Below are 19,919 nucleotides of genomic sequence, written 5' to 3'. Positions count from 1 at the left end.
AATGTCCATTCCGTGAGTCATTCGAGTGTTTGTTTTGCGTAAATCAATCCTCGTCACGACAAAACACATCAAAAAATGATAAATTACGAGGAAAAGTCGTTAAAAATCGTTATCAATGTTGAAACAGGCACTTTTTCCGATACATAGTTTGTTTGATTTAGCCACATACGCACGTATTGGTCACTCGTTTTTTTCGATTTTTTGCATAAATGCCTGTTAGACATCCGTCATCGCACTACTTAATGGTACAATCGACCAAATCCGATATAAATTTCAATCTATTTGTGTTTAATTTTGCTTCTGTCTCTCTTTCTCTCACTATTGAATTTTTTTTTTTGTTATAGTGAAGCCATTTTTTTCATTCAAAATGTATTTCATGCGCTTCAGCAAACAAACAAACTGAAAAAATTATAATCTCCACAAATCTACGTTGCTTTTTTTGTGCGAGGATTTATTTGTCTAGCTTCAATTTTATGCGAATTTCAATCAAATTCAGTCATAAAATGAAACAAATCTCGAAAAGGATCCTAATAAGACAATTTATAAAACAATTTTGCCATTTTATCGGAGATTTTACGTCTTCGGACAATCAATCCTTTCTTCATGCCAAGAAAAAAGATCATTTTTGGTAAATCGACCGTGAAAGTTGTTTAACTGTGTGAAATTAGTTTAATAACATGAGGGCTATTTGATTTTTCGGACCGATGATACCCTTTCCATTTAACTATTTTTGGGGTGTTTTTCGTTTTTTATGTTCCCGTTCTTTTATCAAATTGTTTCCTCCTTCGAAAGAAAATGGATGGAAATTGTTTCAATGACCAATTCTTTAGCACCTTTTAAGTTTATCCCTCGTTGAAACAGACAAAAGTACGAAGAAAAAGAAAATTAACTTTTTTCTTTTGAAATCGACTTTTTGTGAAAATTTTATGTTTCGCAAAATTTTATCTTAAAAATTAAATTTTTGAAAAAATTTAATTTTTCTTTGAAAAAAAATTTTATTAAATAAAAAATGAATTTTTCTTTAAAAAAAAATTTTATTAATTAAAAATTAAATTTATCTTTCAAAAATAAAATTTATTTTTAAAAAAAAAAATTATTAATTAAAAATTAAATTTTTCTTTAAAAAAAAATATTCATTAAAAAAAAAAAAAAAATTATTAATTAATTGATCAATTTTTCTTTGTAAAAAAAATTTACTAATATAAAATTTTCTTTGAAAAAGAAGATTAAAAATAAAAAAAATTCAAATCTCTTATTTTGTGATTTTTTAAATTTTTTAAAAATCTTTTTCAGATTTTGGACTCTAAAATATAACATCGGATAAAACAAAATCGAAAAAATTTTTTTTCTCAAAATTCACTTCGAAACACGAAATTTTCACAAAAAATAAAGAAACGTTCAAAAGAAATCACATTCAACACAAGAAAGGTGAGCGATAAAATATATTTTTTCTAAAGTTTCTAATAAAATTAATGTTCTGTAATGGAAAAGGTAATGATCCTTACTACTTGTTTGCTGAATGTACTTTAGTTAAGTTTCTTATTTGCCTTTAAATGGACACGAAGAGAAAAAGAAGGAAGAAGGAGAGAGAAGTTTTATTGCCGGTCAATGGACTGAACTCGAAGTTTATTTATCTAAAACTAAATTACGAGACGAGAAAGGGGTGAGTGCATGAAAAACTACTCTTTACATTATTTTTACATAACAAACCCGAAATCGTTTATTTCCTAAGAGACATTAAACCTAAGTAGTAGAAACTTTTTGCGTGTGTCATCCAGTCTTGAGTTGATTGCTTTTTCTTCACGTTACAGCGTGATCCATTGCAGCATCTTAACCAATTTGTACAAGTTAACAAACGGAAATTTCCATCCGCTATTTTCCTCTTCGTACTTTCGCGGTACGACACTCGGATATTCGATCTCTTTATGAACATTGCAGTTCGTTATGATGTTCTTGACTTTCTGCCATCCTTTGCTGCTGTTGTTATTGAGTAAAATACCATCGCAATCCGTCAAATTGAGTTCTTTTGTGAAACAAATTCGGATTTCGATGAGATAACTTTTTCCGGATTGTCGATCGAACATGCATTCAACAGCAAAATCAGTTCCAAGCTCAGATTTGAGTCCATCGTAAATATCGGTGAGATTATAAGCACCTCCAGGTTGAATATTTGCTTGTGATAATAACGAAGACATGCTATATTTTTGCAACCATTTCAGGCCTTGTCCAAAATATTTGTTCTCATTGTCGAGAGATGGAAGTTGAGCAGCGCACGTTCCATGTTTTTCCCATTCGTGACTCCAAAGTTGCTCCAAAGGCGTGTTTTTCTCGACATTCATCCAAAATTGCTCCAATTGCCCTTGAATAGGCTTTATTTGGTTTATATCGAACGGATCCGAGTGATTACAGAAGTTCGGACCAATTGTGTTGAGTTTCGTGGGCCAAATACCATGAATTGTCCAAATTTCCTTTGGCGACGGTAACGTACATTGATTTGCGTGACTTTTTTCCTTCCATTTCAAACAAACGCTCACGGGCCAACTTTGTGTAAATATAAATATATCAAAGTCGTGTTTCAACGGTTCGTCTTTTTCGGCAAGTACGTTGGCTCTGCAAAAAAAAAAAATTCAATGAAGATTATTTTTATGCTGTTAGTTCATCGAAAAGGTCAAATTCCATATCAAACAAAGAAATGTTTCGTAAGAAAGTACATTTACCTGCATTGATATTTGATAAAAAATATTAAAAACAAATAAATCCCGAACGAATTATGAAATTTCATGATTTTACACAAAAATACGAGATGAAAATTTGGAAAAAATTTAGTTTAAAAAAATATTTTAGAAGGAGAAATTAAAAAAATCTCTTTTCTCTTCCTTATTTGACTCTTAATGACGATTTGTTTACTTGAATCAGATGTTCAAGCGTAAAAAATTGAAAAAAATATTTTTGGATTTTCCCCCAAAAGCGTTTGAACAAAAACATTAAGTTTTTATAGAGAAAAAATTATTTTATTTTTAAAATTTCAATTTTTACTTAATGTTTTTTTTTTTATAAATTTCATGAAAATTTTACTAAAAATTAGAAATATTGTTATAAATTAGAAATTTTTATTAAAATTCACTTCCCCTCCCAAAATGCTTTGAAAATTTTGCATTCGCCTTTGAACAAAAATTTTGCTAATTCAGTCAAATCGATTTTAAGTGTTGTGTTGAACAAGAGATGGAGTTACATGTCTTCTATCATGAAAAAAATTTTGACTTTTTTTTCAATTTTTTACTTATTGATTAGCTTTCGAACAAAAAATTCACATCTTCTCGGACTCTTCGATTTTCTCTCCTTAATCCCGTGAATAAGCTTATTAAATTTATTTTACTTTACTTACTTTTGCACGACTCACAAAGCTGTCCCCTTGTATTTTTTGCTTTAAAGTTAATACAAAACCAATAAAAAAAACTCAACTGTGCAAGAATTAAAAAGAAATTTTCAAGAAAGAGAGAATAAGGGAAAACTTGAAAAAAAATGTAATGGCTTCATCCATTATTGTGTCCTCGTAGCTTCTACATCGTGTCTGTATGTTTGTCTAAATATCTATTCGTCTTGTAGTTAAGAAGGCGTGTAATTGGAAACATTCAAAAAGTCTTCACTCTCCACTAACTACACGAGTTGCAAGGTAAAATTCTAAATTATTGGACACTTTTGTAACGAAAAAAAGGAAATTCAAGGCAAAATTTGATGTTTTTACCTTTTTTGCAAGTCTTCTTTGTGGATTGAATCGATGTATGGCTGTGTCAAGTTTACAATGCTTTGGATCGTCGTAAAAAACATGAAACACGAGATTTGTCGTACAAAACCTTAAAATACAAGACAAAATGGATTATTGGCATTTTTTACATTTTTTGCTTGAATTGTAACTTTTTTCGATGATTTTTTTACAATTTAAAAAAAAAAATTAAATATTAAAAAAAAAAAAATAAATAAGTTAATTTAAATTTTTCAAATTTTATTTTTTTTAAGAATTTTAATTAATTTTTAAAATTCAAATTAAAAAAAAATATGTCAAAATAAAAAAAATAATTAATATTTTTTAAATTTTAACTTTTTTGATAATTTTAATTATTTTTTTTTAATAAAAATGAAAATAAAAAATTATCAAAATTAAAAAAAATGAATTAAATTTCAAAATTTAAATTTTTTGTTTTTTTTTTCATTTTTACCAAATTTTTTAATAATTTGTTTTACTTTAATTTATCAATTTAAAAATTTTTAGTGTAATTTATTTTTTAAAATTTAATAAAATTCATCGTAAAAATTATTTTTTCATAAAAATACGCTGAAGTCACTTTCTTTATAGACTTAAAAATTTCCTTTACTCGCCATCGCATAACTTTTCAAATCGACATTGGTCTTTAGCTAAATAAATTCATTTAATCAAGATTGTAATTTTTCGCATCAAAGACGAACGAATAAAGAGAAAAGAGAGAAAAATGGTCGTTTACAAAGGAGAATCGGATCATCATTATTTTTTCAGTTCCATTTCGCCATCATTTTTTTTTTATAAAACGTTGCTTTGTTTGTGCCATGAACATAATTGAGGCGTTAAACGGGTTATTACCTTGCCTAATTGGATTATTTATCTCCAAATGACGCATCTCAAGTCATTTTTTAACTAAACTAAAAAATTTCTTTTAAATTATTTTTTTTTTTTTTTTTTAGATCCTTTTGAATCGACGTGTGTCCCTTTGCGATGAGAGATCTTTATCAAGGAAAAGCGAGCGGATTATTTTTAATGCAATTAAATAAATAAAGTAACGATTGCTTTTATCGGCGCAACATTTATTTGTTCATCGGGCTTATCTTGATGACAAAAATTGACATCGGAGGGAGAGAAAAAGATTTAAATTTGCACAAATAAACAAGACTAAGTCAAAGTTAATGGAAATTTGATTGCGGTGATCATCATCAGGGAAGGGGAATGGCGATCTTTTTTTTTAGAAAAGAAACAAAACAAGTTTGAACGGAAGAAATTAAGCGCATTACTCCACAAACGCACGTTTCCTTAATCAAAAACTGATTAATTTACTCCCTTTTTCTTTTTTCAGAGTGTAATTTGACGCAACTTGACGGCTTGTTGCACAAACACAGTAACCGATGTTTATACAAGATGATTGAAAATTAAAACATTTTTGCGGATCAATTATGGTTTTCAATGGAAGTCGTGTGCCGCGAGTGTTTGATGGGAAATAATTGCAGGACACGTGACGTATTGTTATTGTTTATCGCAAAGAAATCCATGAGAGCACCTCCTTTGGGAGGCTTCGTTATTATGGGAGGCATTTCCCACGACCCTCAAACCGATTCCGTCATCGTCACTAAATCACAAAAACGTCCCGTAATTGATACTAAAAACCAATAATTGACATTTTCACCCCCTATAAATTTCAGGTTGTAACACATGTATGCTGATTAGTGTCGAAACGACCAAAAAAAGACAAAATCAAAGTGATAAAGTTAATAGAAAAATGTCTCTCCATCCCCTCGAATGTGACGCTCGTTTGTATTTTATTGTAATTTGTTTTCCATTATATGACACATCGAATGGTCAAGCGGATAATCATGTATCGATGATGATAACCGCGGTGATTTGGAAAACGATCCGCATCATGACGACAAACGAAAAAATTGGAAAATCTAATAAAAAAGGGGGGATTCAATTAATTTTGTTTGTTACCGCAAGTGTCCCTCGAGGAAATCTATTCGTTCGAGTGACGAGTTGAGAGAAACTTGAGCCGGTAAGTGTTTGTTGCATTTTGATATTAATGATAATGGGATTTTTTTTTGTAGGAAATCAACACCGTTTATTATTGCATTGTAATGTAATAAGCCATTGAAGCAACTAATTTAGAGTCGAGTTACGAGTTTTTAGGATTTCAACGTGACTTGATAGCATTTTTTGACTTAAATACCTCAGAAATGATAAAATTTCTTCAATTTTTATTGAAATATTAAAAATTTCGTTCATTTAAAGTTCAGATTCGAAAAAAAATAAAATTTCAAGCAAAAAAAAAATTATTAAAATTCCATGAAAACCGAAAATTTGCACAAATTGTCACCAAAATTGGCATTAAACCTTCTCATACGAACTTTTAATCGAATTTGGATTTTACATAATAATGATAAATACAGAAAAAAGTACAAAAGATTTAATTTCAAGGGTCTTTAACTTTGCACATGGATCACTCACATTCAGAACTACCGTTTGTCGCGTATGTGAATACTTTCAAATCACTTTTTGTGAAGTAGGAAAATCATTTGCACCCCTCGTTCTGTGCCCAGATACGACACGCACTCATTGTTAACTAAATGAGGTATTTTAAATTCACTTATTTTGATATTCAACGGGATTATGCTTAGCTGCGATATACACGGAGAGAGGGTTTTACTACTTTATTACAGATGTTGTGTCATGTGTAAAAAAATTTGCTGAACCAGAAAAATTTGATATTTATTATCAATAAATTAGATAATTAGAATAACTGCTGTAGTTAGGAGTCATAAACGATCATTTGTTAAAACTTTTTACATTTTAAACAATGGCATCGTCGTAAATTAACATGTTACAGATTCATTCGGAGGAAATTTGAATATTGCTTGTTCTTCGAAAAAGAATTTTAATTCATGATTTTTAACTTAAAATTTTATATTAAAGTGTAAAAATTATTTTAAAATTTATTTTTTTCCCAAAATTAGAAAAAAAAAATTTTTTAGAAAATATTTCTTTAAATTTTACAAAATGTGATAAACTTCGAAAGTTAATTTTTTTTTAAATTTTCGAATATTTTATTTTCAGAAAATATTTTTCATTTTTTTAAAACATTTTATTTACAAAATTTGACAAATTTCGAAAGCTTAAGTTTTTAAAAATTTTCAAAAAATTTTTTTTTTAGAAAATATTTCTCAATTTTTTAGAAAATATTTTTTTTACAAAATTTTACAATTTTCGAAAGTTCAAGTTTTTAAAAAATTTCAAAATTTTTTTTTTCTTTTTTTAAATAATTTACCAACCCAAGTTTAAAATTACAGAAAAATGTAGATCCTGAATATTAATTGTATTAATATTAATTTTTGATTTTTTTTTAATTTTCAGTTGAAAATCCAAATTTTGAATTTATTAAGAAATTGACATCTTTTGAATAAATTGGTTGCATAATTGAACGAGTAATAAACGAGACCTGCCCACTCGTTCAATAAAATATTTTCGAATTTCACAAAATTTCGTTCCGTGTGTTAACGAAAGACCTTTATAATTGTTCCTAATTTGAATTTATTCAATTGTAAAATTGTTCATATTATTCACGGATATTTTCAGCGTAGGACAGATAAAATTATAAACGATTTTAAAATGTCATGTAGATGGGCTACGAGAGAGATGTAAATGCAAAAAGTCGTCAATGCGTTAAATTTATGCATTAATTTTTCCTTGCATACCATCCGCCACACGAAAAATAATTTTTTTTTCTACAACAACTGGGGCAGTGATAAATAGTTTTACTGTATATAAATCACGCGCGCAAAACAAGTTTTCCTCTCTCTCTCTCTGAAGGCAGAAGCATGAAGTGCACGTGTGTGTTTGCGAACATGGGTTGCCATGCGACACACAACTATGACAACTCAATGTTTATCCTGCTGATAAATTAGTAGTAATTGATTTGTTTACGGATGAAATGTTCTTTTTTTCGTGTTATTTATCAAAACAAGTTGCAAAAAAAGGTAAAAAATGAATTTCAAATCGACAGAAAATTTGATAAAATCGCAAGAAAAGCCAAAATTCATAAGAACAGAAACGTTTGATGTATCATCAAGTTCAAGCATTCACTCAAATCGTGGAAGAAAAATTGTTGTTCAAGATGTGCAAGTGCATCAACCTGAGCCAGTGCCTCGAAATCGAAGCAAAAACGCTTTTAGCAGCAAAAAAACCTCCGCAGGTCTCAAAACAGCCAAAGATAATGCCAACGAAATCATTCAAATGAGTACCTTTTCCGCATCGGAAGCCGCCGACGATATTCCTGTTCCCATAAAACCCCTTCCGAGACAAGAACTTCAAGATTTTAGTGATATCTCATCCGTTTCGAGCTACCGTGAGAAGAAAAAATCGAAAAAACCCACGGAGGAAATCGACGAAGGCAGTTTCGTTGTTCATAAAAGCGGAATATGGGGCGACGCACCAACCGTTGACCCAAAACTGAGCGAATATGAAAAGGAAAATGACGAATCATTGAAGGAACGATCAAAAAAGTCAACATTTATCAAAGCTGTCAATGAAAAAACTTCGAAAAAATTTAAAAAAATTAAATCTGAAAGTAGTCAAACGCTGTATCGATCATCAGAAGTCACAAATTCATCATCTGAAAGTGAATCCATTGAAGTTTCTGCGACAAAAGCTCGTAACAAGGCATCAAGTGACACGAGTTACTCAACAAGTCACGAAAGTAAGTCCCGAAACTCCTCAGAAGCGACGTTCAAAGATGAAATTCACGAAAAATCGGATCAAATACTCGGAGTTTACATCCATCACACGACAGATTTGAAGTTTGACATGCGAATTCGGGATCCGCGTGTTCGTGTAACGATTGTTGATGATCGCACAGGCGGTTTGGCGATTTATAACCAACAAACCATCAAAGTTCGACAAATGGAACAACCTTTTATTCTACCGATGACCACTAAACAATGCGATTTCATCTCACAAATGTAAGTTTTATCCCAAAATTTAAATTTTTTACTTACAAAAATCCATTTTTAGTGCAATTCGATGCAAATGGGAAGAATTACTTTGTTTCAACGAGAATTTATCACATCCGGATTACAAAAACATCATTATTTTCTTCGAGATTTTGGATTATCACAACATTGGCAATGACGATCCTGATGGATTTTACGAAATTGCATGGGCTTTTCTTAAACCTTTTCGTGACAACGAACCTTTTCACTTTAACAAACGTCTCACATTACAACTTTTTGCTTATCAAAAGTTAACAAAACGCATGAAGCTGAATGAACATGTGCCTGTCTTCAATCAATGGAGTCTGAAACACAAAAAGTATCCTGCCATCTTGGAAGTTACCGTCAAAGAAGTGATTCCTGTTGATCCAACTCAGAATTTGATCTCTGCAATGGAAACGGAAAAAGCTGGCGATCGATTTTCAAAAGATATGGAACATTTGAAAGATACGCTGCTTGGAAAAGCATTTCAAGTACCTCAAAAAGTCTCGTACAAGAAGCGTCTCTCGCGAAAAGGAAGTCTTGTGGTTGCTTTTAGTGCTTCGGGACACTATTTGGCGTATACTGACGTCGTCGATGGAAGTCAACACAACATTTTGATCCTTTCGCTGCCTGATTTCGCCATTTGTCATGTCTTGCGAGGGCATTCTGCGTTGATTCACGACTTGGAATGGATCGATAGCACGTATTTACTGTCTGCAAGTGCCGATCAAAGTTGTATTTTGTGGAGTATTGAGAACGGAATTGGTGCCTTGTTGAAAGTGATGCCTCATTCATCGTTTGTTTATGCTGCAAGATGCCTCCTGATCGAAAGACATTCGTTAGTTGTCGTAACTGGAGGACGAGATGGCCTGATACGCGTTTGGAAGTGCAACGAGAAACGAAGTTCAGCAGATATTTATCAAGAATTGGAAGGACATGACGATTATATCACGTGTCTTGTGTGTACAAAGGCAAAAACTCTTCTCACAGCGGATGCGAGTGGTTTTTTAATTGAATGGCGATATGAACACAAAAGTTTACGCAAAGAACGCACAATTGAGGTTGAAAAATTTCGAGGACAAGTTATCACAGATATGCTTTTGCATAACACGGAATGTAAAGTTTTTTGTCAAATCGAGGGTTTTTCAGAGATTTTCGTTCTTGGACTCCCATCGGGAGTGTTAATACAAAAATTGGATTTGAAGGAACGTCCTGCTTCAGTTCATCAACGTATCAGTGCATCTTCCTGCGGTTCATATCTCTTCTGCCCGAATGGATACCATCTTGTAGTTTATAATCTCTTAACTGATCAAATCGAGTCTGAATTACGAATCCCGTACATTCACGCAGGAAAATCTTTCATCTCTTGTAGTGCAGTTGCGATACGACATCAGTCACTTGCTGTTTCGATCTACGGCGAAGGCGGAGGAATCGTAATTTACGGAAATGAAAACTCCAATAACGAGCTGCTGATGGGTTCAATGGATCTAAATACTTTAATTAAAGCTAAAAATTGGGAAATTCAAGAAAAAACCGATGTAGGCGCTCACCTGAAAGAGATGATCCAAAAAATTGACGACGTATTTTTAGGCGGGAACAAAAATCTCGCCAAAAGTATGCCTGAACTTCGAGAATTGACAGAAGATGAGACCGAAAGTGATGAAAGCGACTCAAAATCTGTAACAGAAAGTCCCAAATCAGGAACTTTTACAGTCGAGAAGCCCATAAAGTCGGTAAAAATTCACGATCCTAACAGAACATTCAGTGTTTCGGACAAACCGAAGCCAAAACCGAAAACTCGAACATATCCCGTTGCAGCTCCGCGTGACTTGACATTCAGCATCGAGAGTAAACAGCACGAGGACGAGGATGATACAACCATTTCCGAATCGTTTCACTAAAAATCAACAAGGATTATCCCATTACATTAAAATTATTTACTTTTTACTACTTACCCAACATGATAATAATGATGAAATATTTTTTTTGTTTGCTTGACTTTCCCTCGTCATCTTTTCCCTCTCGGTATAACAAAAAACTGCAATTTAAATAAAATAATAAATAAATACGTCGTCGTATAAAGTAGACTCAATAATAATCATAATAATAATATGGTGAGTGATTTATAAACAATCTCAAATTACTTCCATAGATATGATTTTTGGTTGGTAGCTCTGTACGGAGAAAAAGGAAGGATTAACAGAATTGTACTGAACTCGTCGTAAGAGCAGTTTGTTTACTCGGAAAATTATTATTATTTTATTTTTTATTAATATTACTCAAAAGATTAAATATTTGCTGTGTAAACAATGCAAAAAAACATTTGGTTGTGTTGTAATTAAATTACTATTTTGAATGTAAATATTGAGTTTTTTTTTTGCTGCCTTTTAAAGAATTAAAAAAAAATGTTTTTGCTGTTAAAAACTTTTAACATTTTAGCTCAATTAGAACTACTGAAAATTGTTTTTAAAGAAAATTTCCTTTTTTATTTAATTTAATATATTTTAATAAATTTTTCGCTATTTTAATTTAAAATTATTTAAAAAATTATTTAAAAAAAATAATTAATTTATTTATTTTTAAAATAAAAAAATAATTAATTTATTTATTTTTAAATTTTAAATTAATTTTAAAATATTTTTTTTATAATTTATTTTTTTTTATTTTAAATTAATTTAAAAAATTTTTTTTTTATTTTTTATGAATTTTGCGTCTATAAAAATTGAAACATTTTAAAAGTTAATTTTAATTATTTGACAGAAAAATAAATAAATTTACCTTTTTTCGACCATTTACCTTTTTCCATTTAAAAACCTTCTTTTGATCAATTCATTGAAATTCATCTAACCGTAAAAACACCTCGAGAAAATTCATCGCAAATTGAATTAACATCATTTTAAGTGGCTAAAATGATTACCGAACATCATTTTAAAAGACCTGCGAAGGAAATCTAATCCGTTTTCTTTACAAAATTTTCCTTCGTAGTCCATTAAGAGTACATGTTATGTCAATCAAATTGCTTCTTTAAACACTTTTTTGCTCCGAACAACACTCGTGGGTAACGGATTGAGTGAATTTGTAAATATAGAGACAATTTTATCGGTATATTCAAATAATCTTCATTGTGTGTAGGAGGGAAAGGCCATTCAGTGGTTAAATCAGTTTCTACAAAATAATAAAACGTGTGAATGGAAAAGGGGTGACAATTTTATGGATATTTTGAGATTTTTGAAAGGGTTACAATCTGCGAACATTACAGCATCGTTTTCTTTTCGAACAAGAAATTTTCCAAAAGTACCAAGGTAAATAATGTAGGAAGTAGGTTATCCATACATCCTCTCTGTTCAATCACCGTAAACTCGTAAAATAAAGTAAAGTACACAAAAAAAGCTTCAATTTAACATTTGATTAGAGATTTATTGGATTTGAAGTGCACTGAACTCACACAGATACTCACTCAGGATGGAATGAATATTTACTTTTGCGGTACTTGCTTGACATCTGGAAGCGATAACACAAAAATTGTATCCGTATCCTCCTGTTTCGGCTTCACTTCAAACGAAGATATCCTGGCGCCATCTAATTACCATGTCAAATTTCGCTACATTTTTCGTCAAATTACGTTCCGGAGACGCGTGTGGTAAATTACTTCATCATCGGAGTTGTCTGTGGGTGGCTGTAAAGACATGCATAAATTAATTACTGCACTAACAAACTGTGAAAATGCGTCTTTGTCGTCGGCAGAGATCACAAAATCAGTGCATTTAATTATTACGATGCGCCTAATAAGACATAAAGACGTCAAATGATTATTTTATTTACGACATTCAGTCTCAAAAAATTTCTTTTTTATTTTTCAGATCGAAATTTGTGGTAAAAATGGCACACGTGGATGCAGTGACTTGTGAAAAAACGTTCAAAAGGGAGATTTATCGCTCAGGTAACGAACGATAGGAAAAAATTACAATCGTTGCGCTTTTTGTTGTTTGTGCTATTAACAGTCACCTGCAAGCACACACAAAAGCTGACATTGGAAAAACATGACAATAGGAAAAAAACAGCTACTACTACAGATGTTTTCAAATTAAATGAGCATAAATTTTTAATGAGGTGATTAAAGTTTTGTTGACGATTCTCGATTCCCTCGGCACACAAAAACAACTTTTTGTTTTGAATTTCTGATTTATTGGACTTTGTCTCTCGGGAAATTCATGCAAATGACGGCGTTTCAATTAATGTCGCAAAAAAAAGTACTTACCACACAAAAAATAGACACTCACACTCATACATTGTCTCAAAGTATTAAATGTAATGTAAAATAAAAATTCCTTAAAATGTGTGGCAGCTGATGATTTTCTCACAAGTCACATGCACACAGAATCTGATGGAAAGCATTTACTTAGTTACTTATGTATGAATTATTTTAAATTTTACAAAACCTTTATCATCAACGACAATGACGACGACGACACCTAAAAAGGCATCGTGTGTGACTGAGAAGACGTGTTTCCATGATGGAATTAGTTATAATGTATTCAATATAGATATATTTTAAAGTGTCTCCATGTCAAGTCGTTTTGATTGGGAAAGTAAGAAGAAAATTTGATGGAAATGCGAAGGAGGTAAGTTTTTTTTTGAATCAAAATATTTTTTAAAAAAATATAAAAAAATTAAAAAAAATAATAAATAAATAAATTTAATTAATTAAATTAATAAATTTAAAAAGCTTCTAAAAATATTTTTAAAATTATTTTAATTTTTTTTATTTATTAAAAAATTTTAAGAAAATTTTAAAAAAATTAAAAAAATAATAAAATTAGAAAATTTTTAAAAATTTAAAATTAGAAAAATTTAATAAAAGTCGAAAATTTAAAATAATTTTAATTTTTTTTTTGCAGAAATCGGAATGGGATTCAGAACTTTTTGAGACTGAATATCACAAAATAAAACCTCACAAAGCTGATTCCTGTAAAAAAATAATTCTCATCTATCAAAACTCCAAGATATTTCATATCATCAACTTTGGTAAGTATTAAAGCACTTCCTGTAAACTCCGAGATGTCATCTCCTCATTGTGTGTATTTTCTGAAACAATAAGTGTGAAATGGTTAGGCGGATTATTTTTTGATTTGTAAATTGGAATTTCATTCGAAATCATCGCAAGTCATCCATCCCCCTTCGATTTCGCTTTCCTCCAAACGTCATTCGTTCAAAAGTTTTTCACCGATCGTCTATCGAAGCAAAACAAATGTGATTATACGACGAGTACACGAATAATAAATAACGTATGATTTTCCTCAGCAACAACAACGGGCGGATAAATAATTAACTTCGAGTCGTCTTGAGCTTTGTAGGGACCTAAAATGGGAATAAATCACGTTAAAAGTCACTATTTATCAAAATTTACTTGAATTTTTCTCCACACACAAACACATAATTAATTGGATACATTTTTAATCAGGAAGCAAATGAGAAACCAAGTTGTCTCTCGTTCAAGCTTTGTTAATCCCAAAAGTTTAATTAAACTCATTTTTATAATTTACCTTAGCATTTCTCTCCTCTTCCATGGAAATTGTCGTTCGTACAATGGAAAATTACCTTCTTTTGTCATTATCATCCGCCTTCTCCTCTACTTATTTTTCTACGAAAGCACATCAAATACGGTGATTGCCTCATTTCTCTTGGCAATTAACTTTGTAACTTTTAACTATGTCGTTGTGGAAATTTCCAAAGTTTTTCTTTAAAACTAAAAGATGCGTCAAAAAATCAATTTTCGGACCTGATGACTTGACTCTTGTTGACAATAAATTACACACAATAAAGTAATTTTATGGCTCATTGCATTTAATCGAAAATTCTAAAAATTTTCCTTCGACCGTTAGTTCATTCGTCACGGAACCTGTCAATCTTCGAAGCACCCTTTATAATAAAAAAAAATGGCAAATAAATGTTAACTTAATTACATCAGCTCATAATATCGAATTGATTTGTTTCGGTGATTAAATTATATTTTTTTTTTTTTTTGCAGGGAGAAGAGTAAGTTGTTAACTACAAACAATGTCTCAATTCGTGAAACATCAGGTTTTGTGATGAATATGGAAGAGGCGTTTGTTTTATCGGTACAAGGCACCTGAACTAATGCAACAGAGGGAATGTGAAAAATTGCGAACAAATAATCCAGAGAGATTTAGAAGGCACATGTGTGAAGTTTTTGTACAAATGTTCTGTAATCGGCATTTAATTGACGGATTTATCGTGTTTCTTTCACTTTTGGAGGATAGTTTTTGTCTTGAATGTGAAGTCCAGATGAAATTTTTGATAAATTTTAAGTCAAAAAATAATTTTAATTGATAAAATTTTACTTTTTAGGACAAAAAATCAACATTTTTTGAAGAAATTTATTAAAATTTTTTTCAAAGTTGCCAATGATGAAGAATGAGATCTTGTCATATAGTCAAAAAAGGCGCAATTCAGAACTTCAACCACAGACTTCTTGTCGGAAACCCTTTTTTAATGCTCCCGAAGAAATGTCACAATGATCGATTGCTTTGCGGTTATGGAAAAAAATTAAAAATTCACTCCTTTAATAACAAAAAATTAAAATTTATAAAAATTTTTTCCCTTTTATAAGCCGATACAAGGCGTTGTCTGCACCCAAACACAAATCAATTTAACAAGGTAACGAAAAAAAAATAACACATACAAAAATATGTCAGCAACAAATTAAAAACGCCTCCTTGTCTAATGTTACCTCATCTCTGATGTCTTAAGAAATGCGGATTCAGAAGAAATATTGTTACATGGTGTCACATTACCCAAAAACTAATAATAATTGCCTGATGATATTTGTTTTTAGAGGAATTTCTGTTTTATGAATGATCGAACATATTTTTAACATACAAGTCGAAAACAGAAGGGAAACCGCGCTGTCTAACAATTCTAACAAGAAAAAAAAACATGTGTTTCAGATAATTTCTCATTAAAATGTCATTAAAGTTGCGTTAGTTTAATTATTTTTTTTCTCTGTAACTTTAATTTTCTTACCTATTCTCGTGATGATTTAATGATGAAAATATTTGTCAAGAGTTGTCAATATTTTGTTTTTTTTCAATAATTTCTTGGAAGTTTTTTCAATTAATTTTTTTTTATTAAAAATATTTAAATTAATTTTAATTTTTTTTTTAATTTTATTTTTTTTTTCAATTTTTATTTTTTTTTTTAATTTTTATTTTTTTTAAATTTTTATTTTTTTAAATTTTTTTAATTTTAATTTTTTCTTAAATTAAAATTTTTTTTAATTTTTTTTTATATAATTAATTTTTTATGTGTTTCAGACTTTCACACGCATTTCGAGTTAATTGACATCGCGATTAAAGATGGGAGGATGTGCAAATATTTTTTTATGAACTGTTGACGTTTTTGTTCAAGTAAGTGACAAAAATGCATTTTTTTCTAACTTCTGTCTTTTTACACTTCATCATGTTCTTTTTTCTTTATATTTTACGATGACACTTTTGAATTTGTCTCACTTCCTAATTAAGACAAATTTTCCCCTTTTAGTCTGTGCCACAAACGAGAAAAACAAAAACGACGAAGTGATAAAGGAAATCCAACACTATAAAGATCATCTGAGAAACGAATTAATTTATCACACAACTCTTGCAGCGAGATGCCGAAAATATGATATTTTTATGACTTTTGTCAAAATACTTCTCGGCGGCGTCAATGACAAATAAATGCATTTTAATTTCCGAAAGATGTTGTGTTATGGAGCAGAAGTGTGACTAAATGAAAACAATTTTTTGACAACTTTAATGATCGTTTTGCTGAGCATTTTTTAGTTGCTTGGGAGAAAATGTGAGACATGTGCAATGAATTTTTCAACAAAATTTTCGTCGTTCGTTACTAATTGTCAACTAATAATAATTTTATACGAAAAGAAAAATGTTTAAATTTTAATGTGAATTTAAATGATGTTTGTTGTAATTTTATAGTTTTTAGCAAGAATATTAGCAGATGTGAGAATATCTGTCCTATTTTTCGTGAATTAAAAAAAATGTTTTCGAGACAATTCGTTCAAATAATACCACTTGTTTCAATATAAAATCGATTTAAATTTTGATAGTTGATAAAGACATTTCAATTTACAAATTTTCGTATCATTAATGATTTTTGTTTTAGCTTCTCAATTAAAATGATTAAAATAGTTTTTTTTATTATTTCTATTTCAAAATTTCATTTTTAAGCTTTTCATGTTATTTTTTAGTTATTATTTCAGATTTTCACCAACACATTTGTATGAGTAAGACAAGCACATTCCGGAACAGCAATCCCAATGATTTTGACACTAAAGAACGTATTCAAAAGGTAATTGTCTAAATTCATTAGATAGGTTCATTAATATAAAAAAATAAAATTTACTTACATATTCTCCTCTTGTCTTACACTCTTTTGGTGCTGCACTGATTAAATTAATTAATGAGACAATCAAAAAGGCAATGAAAAATAATTTTGCGAAAAATTTCATTGTGATATTCAAAATTTAAGTAGTTCTTGCTAAAGTTTTTGAAAGAGAATGATAAGAAAGTTATAAAAATTTCGCTTTTTATATGAAATTTTTGTACTCAAATTCAATATTTGATCAAATGAGATAGTAAACGTTGAGCAAACAAAACGAAATGAGTGAAAAATGTGTAAATTTTTTAAATTTTTACTTTCGAGCTCAGGGTGTTCCAAAACCGTTTTTTGTTTCGCGTTACATGTTTGAAAAAAAAATCCATGGGGGATGTGGGATATAGAAATTTTATATAGATTTTCGTTTTTAGTACTATTTAGTATGGAAAAGTAATAAAATTGTTCAATTTTGAGTTATTTTTTATGATACTGTTATAAAATTAGCGTTTTGACTTAATTTTGCCCTTTCCAAAAGCTATTTTGAAAAATTTTTCTAAAAAAATATTTTTTTTTCTAAAAAAGTTTTTAAAATGGCTTTGACACAGTTTTTGACACAGTTTTTTTGCTCTTGATTTAGTTTTTAAAACAAAACTGTGTCAAAGAAAAAAAAATTTTTCAGTTTCAATTTTTTGGCAGTTTTGAGTTGATGATTAAAAATGATAAATTAGAGCCCTCTGACAAATTTTTATCCATTTTGAGCAAGATTTGACAAAAATTGCTTTGACACAGTTTTTGACACAGTTTTTTTGCTCTTGATTTAGTTTTTAAAACAAAACTGTGTCAAAGAAAAAAATGTTTTTCAGTTTCAATTTTTTGGCAATTTTGAGTTATAAAATGATTAAAAATGATAAATTAGAGCCCTCTGACAAATTTTTATCCATTTGGAGCAAGATTTGACAAAAATTGCTTTGACACAGTTTTTTTGCTCTTGATTTAGTTTTCAAAACAAAACTATGTCAAAGAAATTTTTTTTTAAGTTTCTATTTTTTTGCAGTTTTGAGTTGCAAAATGATTAAAAATGATAAATTAGAGCCCCTCTGATAATTTTTATCCATTTGGAGCAAGATTTGATAAAAATTATTCTGACTCATTAAAATGAAAAACAAATAAAAAATTTAGAACAAAGAAAAAAAAGTCAACTGAAATAATATTGATACATATTTTTATAAAATATCAATATGTCAATCTGTTTGATGTTCATTAAATATTTTGATAAAATTTTTGCGACGTACTTAAAAAACATTTTTTTAATTCCGTAAAATCTTAGAAAAATTCGATTCTTTGTATCTATGTGCGTCAATGAATTTTGATTTTTTTTAGTATAAAAACACAAATCAAAATGTATATATCAGTATTGGATTTTCATTTGACGTACAAAAAAATGAAATAAATAGCGAATTTTTATTCAAATCTTTCTCAGATTCTCTGTAAGGCTTTAGCAGTAAAGTAGTTAAATTTGACTTTAAAATATGAATTTCTACGGAAAATTCTTTTGCATTGCCTTATTGGTTGTCTCATTGATTAATTTAATCAATGCAGCACCAAAAGCATGTACTCCAAGATTGGGATATGTAAGTCACTTTTTACTTGATAATCATTGAAATTTCAACTTTTACGTTTTTTAGTGTCAAAATTCATGGGATTGCTGTTCGGGAATGTGTTTGTCCTACTCATACAAATGTGTTGGTGAAGATCTTCCCAATCGAGGTTGATGCAAGAAATAATATGTAACAGAAAAAAATGATGACTCTCAATTTAGAGATCTCTTCAAGTTTTTTAAAATATTTTTTTTTTTGTCAAAATAAAATTTAAAGCTTTAATTTAAAATTTGTCATGCAATAAAAATTTTAAATATGAATTGATTAAATATCAATTTTGTATCGATAAGTATTGAATTTTTATTTGACGTGTATAAAAAAATTGAAATAAAAAGCGAAATCTTATTTAAAGAGTTTACCGAAAATCTTCATTTGTATCATCTAAGAAAAATTTATTGTTTTTATTTTTTTTCTCGTACAAAATTTCGGAAGTAAGTTATGATAAGTTTTTGATAATGAAAAAAAAATCAAAACAAAACATTGTCTCTTGATAAAGAGATAAGCTTAAATCTTGATTTTGTATATCACGATAAGAGCGGCAATTATAAAATTAAGCGTCAAAATTCGAAAAAAATTAATTAATTTTTTTTTTAATTTTCAAAATTTTATTTACAATACGTTTACATCCGTTCGCACTTTTCTCGAGTCGGTGAGCAAAACAATGAACAACATTCATCAGATGTCGAACACTAAAAAGTTAAAATTTAGAATATAAAATATCATTTCATTACTTAAGCCTTACATATTGTCCAAGAGGAGTGCAAGCTTTTCCCATTTCTATGCTTGAGACGTACAGTATAACGAGCACAAGGCAAATCAAAAAAATTTTAACTCCGAAATTCATTATGAACTTTGACTCGTTGGTAAGTACTTCAAGATTTGACTTATAAAACGCAAATGTACACCTTTAATATATGGGCTTCTTTTTATTTCGTTCGCGTATCGGATAAGAAAACGTTTGTCTAATCAAGAATACTTTATCAACTTCTGCTGAATCATTGTTTGTTAAAAAAATTAAAACTTCATAATTTTTTAAAAATTTTATTTTAATTTATTTTCTCTCAATTAAAGGTATAACTGAAGAAAATTTCATCTCAAATGAGT

The 19,919-nt window shown here is 29.4% G+C and overlaps 1 protein-coding gene across 1 annotated transcript; it reads right to left on the bottom strand.

Annotated features, from left to right (window-relative positions):
- Positions 1-1,691: 1,691 nt before the first annotated feature.
- LOC134833800 (ribonuclease Oy) lies at positions 1,692-2,899 on the bottom strand. Its single transcript, XM_063848254.1, has 2 exons — positions 2,718-2,899; positions 1,692-2,610 (listed from the first exon to the last, which is right to left on the bottom strand). The coding sequence occupies exons 1-2, from the start codon at positions 2,780-2,782 to the stop codon at positions 1,806-1,808; spliced, it is 870 nt and encodes a 289-aa protein (XP_063704324.1). The 5' UTR covers positions 2,783-2,899; the 3' UTR covers positions 1,692-1,805.
- Between the last annotated feature and the right edge of the window lie 17,020 nt (positions 2,900-19,919).

Source organism: Culicoides brevitarsis, chromosome 3, assembly GCF_036172545.1.
Source record: "Culicoides brevitarsis isolate CSIRO-B50_1 chromosome 3, AGI_CSIRO_Cbre_v1, whole genome shotgun sequence".
Classification (NCBI taxonomy): Eukaryota; Metazoa; Arthropoda; class Insecta; order Diptera; family Ceratopogonidae; genus Culicoides; species Culicoides brevitarsis.
Note: the sequence above shows the minus strand (reverse complement) of the source record. Positions and strands in the feature narration are given on the sequence as shown.

Bases quoted from the DNA above. Each gene is read 5' to 3' on its own strand.
- LOC134833800 (XM_063848254.1), bottom strand. From the start codon at position 2,782: ATGAAATTTCATAATTCGTTCGGGATTTATTTGTTTTTAATATTTTTT. The intron at 2,611-2,717 runs GTAAATGTACTT...TTTTTTTTGCAG, and splicing joins TTTATCAAATATCAATGCAG to AGCCAACGTACTTGCCGAAA.